The sequence below is a fragment of the Stegastes partitus genome, unplaced genomic scaffold, assembly GCF_000690725.1.
Source record: "Stegastes partitus isolate 25-593 unplaced genomic scaffold, Stegastes_partitus-1.0.2 Scaffold159, whole genome shotgun sequence".
Taxonomy (NCBI): domain Eukaryota; kingdom Metazoa; phylum Chordata; class Actinopteri; family Pomacentridae; genus Stegastes; species Stegastes partitus.
The window spans coordinates 251710-260426 of NW_007577890.1; the positions used below are offsets into that span (position 1 = coordinate 251710).

Consider the following 8717-nt stretch of genomic DNA (forward strand, 5'->3'; position numbering starts at 1 on the left):
GAATGTCTGAATACTCAAAAATGCCATTGAAAGTATGAAGCAAAAAACAAAACTCAAAATCATCCAGACGCGCTTTGAATCCATCAGTGCAGCGCACTGTGTCCTCATCATACTTGCCATGATGCTCCAGAATGTGATGAAACAGTTCCTTTAGAACATCTGTCTTCTCAAAGACCGTGTTGACCACTCTGGATGTGTACTGCCACTGTGTTGGAGCCACACGAGGGAGACGCCGCAGGCAAATTTCATCCAGTAGTTGCGTGCGCCAAGGCGATCTCGAAAAAAATGCAGCAAGTTCATTGAGGTGGCAGAAAAAGATCTTGTATTCTTTAAGCTTCGAAACTCCTTGAGTCAGTACTAAATTGAGGCGATGTGCGTAGCAATGTATGAATAAAGCCAAAGGTGCTCTCTCTTTAACTTTAGCCTGTACACCATTTAATCCAGAAGACATGACCACTGCGCCATCAAAAAACTGTGCCACAACTTTTCCCAGACATTTGTTTTCTAACAAAAATTTGATGATAAGACCTGCAATGTTGTCGGCTCGCTTCCCACTGGTAACATCTTAAAATCAAACAAATCGCTCCTTGACACCTGTGCCCGTTACATAACGCAGGACCAGTGCTAGCTGTGCTGTGTTACTCGCATCTGTCGTCTCATCCACCATACCAGAGACAAACGGTGCTTTTTTAACTTCACGTCTTATCTCTTCTCCCATCACCTCAGCAACAGCAGCAATCAGGTCGTTTTGTATTTTACCCGACGTCCCACTAAACACTTTATTAGTGGACAGGTGGTAATGTAATTCAATGTTGCTCTCGGCAATAAGAAAAATAAGCTCCACATAGTTTCCTCTATTATTGGATCCAGTGCTTTCATCGTGTCCCCGAAATGAAAGCTCCTGCTTGCCCAAAAAAATGACACAGTCTATCAGTCTTTTCAAGATGTCTCTGTTTCTTTTCACCTTTTCATTGTGGAGCTCTGTTTCCCTGCGCACTTGCTCGCTTAGTTGTAAGTCCGCTCTGGTCTGCCCAAAAGTTTTTGAAAGCACTGTCGCTTGCAAGTGTCTGGCAGTACTTTGGTGTCTCGTTGCTGCCTGGTGAGGCAAGACAAATTTTCAAATCCAGTGTGGCTCCATATACCATGTCGATCAGTGGCAAATAATAAGCACTCCCAGCAATACAATCTGCGGTGTTCCTCGGACGATGTGATCCAGCTGTACCGCTCGTAATTGCTAGCCTGAAAGTGGCGGGTAAATCCTCTTCCTTGTTGTGTAAGGCTCGCTAGCTTCGGACTTATCCGACCTTTCTTCACAATGTCCAGCTTCTCCTGAAATGTTCTTCTCAAAAATGGCTTTGAAATTAAATCTGCCACCAAATCGAAATCTTCGCCGTCAGCCATTTTGGGGTAAGTACATGTGCAATTAAGTAGGACCATCCTATCCAATCAACGGGTCTGAATGCAGTGCGTCCGACTGACGCCATTTCAAAATCTGATTTGTTGAAGCAACAGCGTTATTGACATTTAGTGTGTATTGGAGGGAGCCTGCAGAACGAGATTATGAATACCCCAGCCCTGCCTGGAAACAAATGAATGCTGAAACGTGATTGGTTAAAGGCTTTAATACGAAAATACATGTCTGGGAGCAGTGCAACCGTCAGAGAAGCTGAGAAAGGAAGTGAACTATTTGAACAGTGAACTGAAGTGAACTGGAACTGTTTAATAAGTATTCATGGACAAAATACTATTAACATCAGTTTGTAATTCAGATATTTTTAGGCCTTCAGTGAAGGCCTTGAAGGCCCTGACGGCCCACCACTGATATCTATGGAAGGTTCTGCCTCCCATTCTACTTCTGGAGACTCCAGAACCACAAGTAGACCTGCAGTCTGAGAGCGAAGGGCTCTGTTTGGATGATACGTTACAATAAGGTCTTTAAGGTCAGACGAAGCTGGTCATTAAGAGTTTATGTTAAAAGCAGGATTTTAAATTCTATCGTGGATTTTACAGTGCCAGTGAAGAGAAGCTAGTACGGGAGAAATATGATCCGTTACTGGTTCCTGTCAGAACCCTGGCTGCAGCATTTTGGCTTAGCTGGAGGTTTTTAAGAGAGTTATTAGGACATCCTGAGGATGAGGAATTACAATAGTCCAGTCTAGAAGTTATAAATGCATGGACTAGTTTCCCAGCATCACTCTGAGACAGGATGCTCCTCAGTTGTGTCTGAAATTAAAGGAAGGAAATTACAGGTCATCCAGGCCTTTGTCCTTCAGACATGCCTTGAGTCTGACCAACTGATTGATTTCATTTGGCTTCATAGATAAATACAGCTGAGTGTCATCTGCATAATGGAAATTTATACAGTGCTTCCTAATTACTAGTGCTAGGACTCTATTAAAAAGATTCATCTAATTAACTACAGGTTTTGTAATTAATCCCGATTTCATCAATTAGCAATATTTAACACAAGCAAAGTTTTTCAATTCCAGTAAATTTTGGTTGACAACTGAATCACTGAATAGACATATACGTGAACTTAGACAACAGAAATGTGGATTTTTCATCTATAATACTCAAAATTTTATAAAGAAGGTCAGAATAGCTTCACTGCTGCCAGCTAAAGGAACACAAGCCTCCACAGAACTGTGACTCTTTGTCAGCCTGGCTTCAGTGCTGAACAGAAACCTGGGCTTGTTCTTGGTTTCCTCAGTAAAGGATGAATAGTAAGCAGCTCTTGTCCTATGAATCACATTTTCATGAATGATAAGTGTCTTTCCAGGCTAGGGGAAATTCTTCTGAATTTGTAGAACGGCACTATCTTGCCAATCTGTTTTGCTGAGTCTCAGATGACTAATTTTTTAAAAGCATTTTTTTTTTAATAATTCAGATTATTTGACTGGTGAAGTAGTGATTTTTTTTCAATTATCTTTTATTTGCTTTAACATTTTTATTTTTCTTTAAACCTAAAACAAGGAGGTCAAACAAAATGGAAAACAAAAAGCAACAAACAAAAAAAAAAACATTAAAGTGGACTCAAGACAAAAGGAAAAACAGCAAAAAGAAATAAATAGTTACAATGGCAGTTTATAAAACAGTACTTCGATACAAGCCATGTTCAGCGTTCATAGGTCTGTTTTGTAGACAAGGTTCAAGCCTGCCTTGCTGTAGTAGGTGGTGTCAGAGGTCCATCAGCGGTCCCCATTATTAAAGACAAGGACTCAGGCACAGAACAACAAAGACACAGTAGACAACGTTAGTAGTTTATTTTACAAAAACGAGAATCTAACAAGCACGGTAACAAGAGCAGAACCAGGTAACACCTGGCTAGGAAGTAAACTGATAAACTAAAAAAAACAAATGTAAACACAAAGAGCTCAAGCTAAATGCTGAGTGGACTGACAGGCAAGTAACAAAAACGCTAACATAAAGAGCTCAGACTAAGATGCTGAGAAAGGCTAACAGAGCGAGCGAGTGAATACCAAGTGCAAACAGAAATACTAGACAGGAGGATTAACTAAGGCATGTAATGAACAAATCAGAAGTCAGCACGGACTAAAATAAAGTGCTGACGGAAGCTAATACTGGCGAGCAGGGAAACTTACAGAGCCCCACTGACAGGCTAGTAAAACCAGAGCTACGTATTTCTACACTGACGGAACAACAAGAGAACACAACAAATCTACAACAAACAAAGAAAAATCCGAAGCTACGATTAGCGTAACTACCACTGACGGGCGAGAATCAAACTTAGCTGGCTCAGTACAGAGAGAGTGCGGGGAAGCAACGGCTGGCGATGGAGGGGGCTTGAGGGCAGCTGAACGGTGGAGTGAGGGCAGACAAGTGTGCTGCGGAACCCGGCTGTAGCTCGTCAGAGGAGAGGTGGGAGATGGCTGGTGAACGGCGAAGCATCAGGAATGGCAGCGGTTGGCAGAAGATCCAACTAGGCACAAGGAAACAAAAGTTAATCACAAGTTGAGCGAGCTAAGCGGCTAGACGAGTACAAGAACGGAGAACTGACTTCGTGGTACAACGTTCTGGCATCTGAGCATCTGAGCTGAAATCCGGGCTGACAGAAAGGTTGCAGCTGGAACGGTCCAATCATGAAGTGTCACTCAGCTGATTAGTAACCTGGCACACCTGTCTGCATGCTCCGTCGCCAGCCGTGTTGAGGCCCAGAGAGAGAGAGAGAGAGAGAGAGAGAGAGAGAGCCAGAAAGAGAGCAAGAGAGAGGGAAGAAAAAATGGTCCAGCAGCCACTAGCTGGTTCCAGAAGTCGAGGGGATGACACCTATATCCTCAGGAATATGTCCCGCTAATTTTTTTAAATGAATGATCGTTTAATTTGTTTGAACAGATTAAATGATAGGGTTCTCTGCTGGTTCCAGTTGAGTTGGATACATTTCTTTGCAATGTAGGATATTATGTTGATCCTCTTCCTGTATGTGGGATACAGGGTTTTGTCCAGTTCTGTAATTAGGAGATTGCATGTTGGTGTAATGTCCAGCGGGGTTTCCGCAACTTTGTCAGTCAAATCATGTACAGCCCTCCAGAAGTGCTTCAATTTTTTGCATTCCCAAAAAATGTGCATAACTGATCCAATACATGTTTTACAGCGATGGCATCTTGAGTATGAGTTTGGAAACATCTTACTAACAGTGAATTATTTGATAGAAGAGTAGTGTTACGGGCAGGGCAGAGACTCAAGCGTAGGACAACAGGGACACAGTAGACCAAAGCAGTTTAACAATTTATTACACAATAAAGAGACGCCAAAAAACAATATAATTTTCAAAAGGCTCAACCAACACCAGGTATCAACTGGCTAGGAAGAAAACTAAAAGTAAATACTAACTCGAAGAGCTCAACTAAGTGCTGAGATGGAAAGACAGACTGAAAATAAAAGAACGAAGGGAGCTCAGGAAAATAATGCTGAGTATGCGATAAGAAAATAAAACTAAATTTGAACCAAGGGAGCCCAGACTAAAAAATGCTGAGAAACTAACAGAACACAAAATGAAGCTCAGACTTGGTACTGAAGGAAAATAAAACACTAAACAACTAACAGAAGGAGCTCAAAGCTAAATGCTGAGATGACAGACAGACTAAATAGAACTGGCGAAGATACTCACAGACTGAAAACGAGCTGAACGAAAGGTGAACAGACTAACTGGAAAAACTACTAAGTAATGACAGACTAAATGTACACACTAAATGCAGTTACTGAATAAACGGCAGACAGAGCGGTGGCGGCTTAACTGGCTCAATACAGATGGAGAGCAGGGAGCAACAGCTGGCAGCGGAGTGAACCGGAGAATGGCTGAAACCAGGAACCAGCAAAATCTACTTAAGTACAGTAACGAAGTATTTGTATTTCATTACTGACCACCTCTACTGACCACTCCTGTGAGCGCTTTGGGACAGGAGGAGCTCACGGCAGCACCGCTGCTCGTTGAGGACAGTAACTGCACAACGATACGTGTTTTCACGTCAGAGCCTCCAAAACACCAGAAAAGTCTCCAATAACACCAGAAAGAGTCGCTAGATTGGTCACTGGTCGCTTTTGATTTTAAAAAAAGTTGCCAAGAGGCTTTGGAAAGTCGCCAGATGTAGCTAGAAAGTCGGCAAGTTGGCAACACTGTGTGTGCTGGCAGGTGTTGCACATCGGTGGTTGTGACGCAAATTTGGAGCGACAAAAAATTAAACACGTTTTATTTTAAGGTTACAAGTTCACAAAAATCTTCAAATTTAGAATTGAATTGTCCCTCATCAAGAACATAGTTATAGGTAACAGAGAGTTCTTTGTTCCAACAATATATCTTGTACAAAAAAATGTATTGTCTCTAACAACATTAACTGAAAGCAAAAATGAAAAAGAAAAACAAACAAACAAATTCAGATCTGCTTTCTGTGGTTATGGCCAATTCATTAAATTGAACCAAGGCATCTTCCAAAATTCTGATTTGGCAACAACTCTGCAGGACAGATAAAAAGGTCACACTGTAAAGTCCCCTTACTGTGATTTCAGGCATAGCAAATCAAATTCCCTAATTAAATCCTCACTGTAAAGACCTAAGAGTATCAAGAACACACTTCTACAAAATGCACCTTAAGATTTCTTCCTTAAAACATTTTTTTTCAGTGCCTACACTCTAAACTGTCTGCATTGCAGTTGTAGTTTCACATCTGACTCAGAACCACTTCACACAAGCATGCCAATTGCCTGAATACCTGGTCGCTACAGCAACAGCGTGGCGCCCACACAGATCTCCATCTTGTCATTGCTTTGGTCGCCATGGTCACCTATTCTAATGGGAACTGAAGTGTTGTTGAAGGCGATCTTTTTGGTTTCAGCAGAGAGAGGTGGACTGATGAAAGAGAGGGAAGGCGTTACACAAAGATATGTTAAAGTCCAGCTGCAATCTGCTGCGGTGACTGATTCAATCAGACAAAAGACAGCTGTTAATATTAAAGCTAAAGCAGTTTAGACATGCTAAGTGAGTTAGCTTTGCTGATTTCACAGTGAGGCTAGCATACAGCTGCAGGATCTGTTCCTCTTCCCCCAGGGAAAACCTTCAGTATGACCAACTCCACTCATACATTCTCCAAACCCCTGCTGTTTCCACTCAGCCTCTCCAATTAGAATAGAATGCTTTTATTGTCATCATACACAATTGTATTTCCATAAAATTCATGGCACACTCAGTGTGGCTCCAGCATAAAATTGCCATAATATTTCTGCTTGGGCACTAGTAGGCTGAAAGATTCAGTCTGCGAAACTAATACTCCACTCCAGGTTGTACTTTGGATTTTGGGATAGGGTATCAGGTCATCTGCAGCTTCCCTCAGCTTTACAGAACTTTATAGTGTGTTTTAACTATTATATGTCTGTCTGGTCCAACCCCTTAATGATTAAGAAAAGTCAATTAATTAAGTACACGCATATGAGGCCTTGTTAATTTTACACAAACTCCCAAGAAAATTCACGAGTTTGAGGTCAAAAATATTAACAATTAGGTTGAAAAAGTTAAGTTAAAGAGGTTTAATAAGGTTTTGATAGATGACTCTCTCTGTCTGCAGTGGAGGGCATGAAGGTGGTGGAGATTGAGAAATGTCGCAACGACATCAAGAAACTCCGTGAGGAGATGGCATCCAGAAACAACAGGTGACAACAACAACAAACATTTGTAATTTGATATTATTACAGTAACTTTTTTCTTTTTTCCACCAACAAACACATTCCACTATGTGCAACAGCCATTACTACCTCATCTTTGTGTATAGTCTTCTTTAAAAAAAAAACAAAAAAAAAAAACTCTTCTGTATATAATGTTTTTTGTCTCTTGCAATATTTGCACTGTGTGTTTTCTGTTTCTGTTTCTTTCCTACAATTTGCATTGGGTGTTCCCAATTATTCTTGCACTGACCGTACACTTTTTTTGGAGATATTGTAACGGTGAACTTTCCCCACTGTGGGATCAATAAAGGTTATCTTCATCTTTATCTTTAATAGCAGTAGTGATTGCATTATTGGTGCATGTATCCAAACAATTAGTCTCTTATGATAGGATTAGTCAGCTACTATTCTGATATTTTTTTAATCGTGAAAATAATTTATGATAAAGAATTCTAAACATTCCTTAGTCCTAATGTGAGTGCTGGCTGCTTTTCTCAGTTTGAATTATTGTAAATTAAACACCTTTGGATTCATTTCAGGCTCTAGGAGCTTGTGATGGGCGTCACTGCTTTATGAAAATATTGTAATTAAAGATAAATAAATAATTGGATGAAATATGAGTACATTATGGAAATAGTCCACATTTAAAGCCCTATTCAATGTTTGTAGTGGTTCATATAGCAGAGTAGTACCAATGGTAGTAGAAACAGTTACATAATTAGAAATAGTCATAATAGATATAACTGAGAGGGAATGAGCAGTGTAAGTAAGATTATGATGGTTCATCCTGAAAGTTCTAGTTTGCAGCTCAAGCTCATTCTAATGACTAAAAGTCTACTGTACAGGTGATGGTGGAAGTACCGATATTGTTATTTATTCTTGCTTTTTCGTCATTAAGCTGATTTTTCTCTTTCAGCAATTTCCTGGAAGACAATAAGAAGCTGACTCCTCGTAGAGATGTGCCCTCCTACCCCAAGGTGAGGCTTTTGTACAAATTCTCTACCCCAAAAATTTCACTCCACTGTGTTTCTGGTAATGACCATTTTGGAGAGAATTTTTATTACTTTCTTCAAAGTCAGAAGTTTACAAACACTAAGATTACTATGCCTTCAAACTATTTGGGAAAGCCCAGATGATGATGTCATGGCTTTGGAAGCTTCTGATAAGTTCATTGACAACATCTGAGTTAACTGGAGGCACACCTGTGGATGTATTTTAAGGCACACCTCAAACACACTGCTTCCTTTTGTGACAACATGGAACATCTAAAGAAATCAGCCAAGATATCAGGAAGAGAATTGTGGACCTCCACCAGTCTGGTTCATCCTTGGGTACAACTTCCAGATGCCTGAAGGTTCCACGTTCATCTGTTCAAACAATTATATCAAGTATACACACCATGGGAATGTCCAGCCATCATAGTGCTCAGGAAGGAGACGGATTCTGTGTCCCAGAGATGAAGTGTTTTGGAGGGAAATGTGTGTATCAACCCCAGAACAAAAGCTGAAGACCTTGTGAAGATGCTGCTGAAGCTGGTCAGAGAG

General features: G+C 40.7%; 1 protein-coding gene across 1 annotated transcript in view; it reads left to right on the forward strand.

Moving 5' to 3' along the window:
- pde9aa (phosphodiesterase 9aa) overlaps positions 1-8717 on the forward strand; it is a 58232-nt gene that overhangs the window by 29885 nt on the left and 19630 nt on the right. The window contains exons 7-8 of the mRNA XM_008279435.1: positions 7077-7161; positions 8090-8150. Of these exons, the coding sequence (XP_008277657.1) occupies positions 7077-7161; positions 8090-8150 (146 nt within the window). The remainder of the gene's footprint in view (positions 1-7076; positions 7162-8089; positions 8151-8717) is intronic.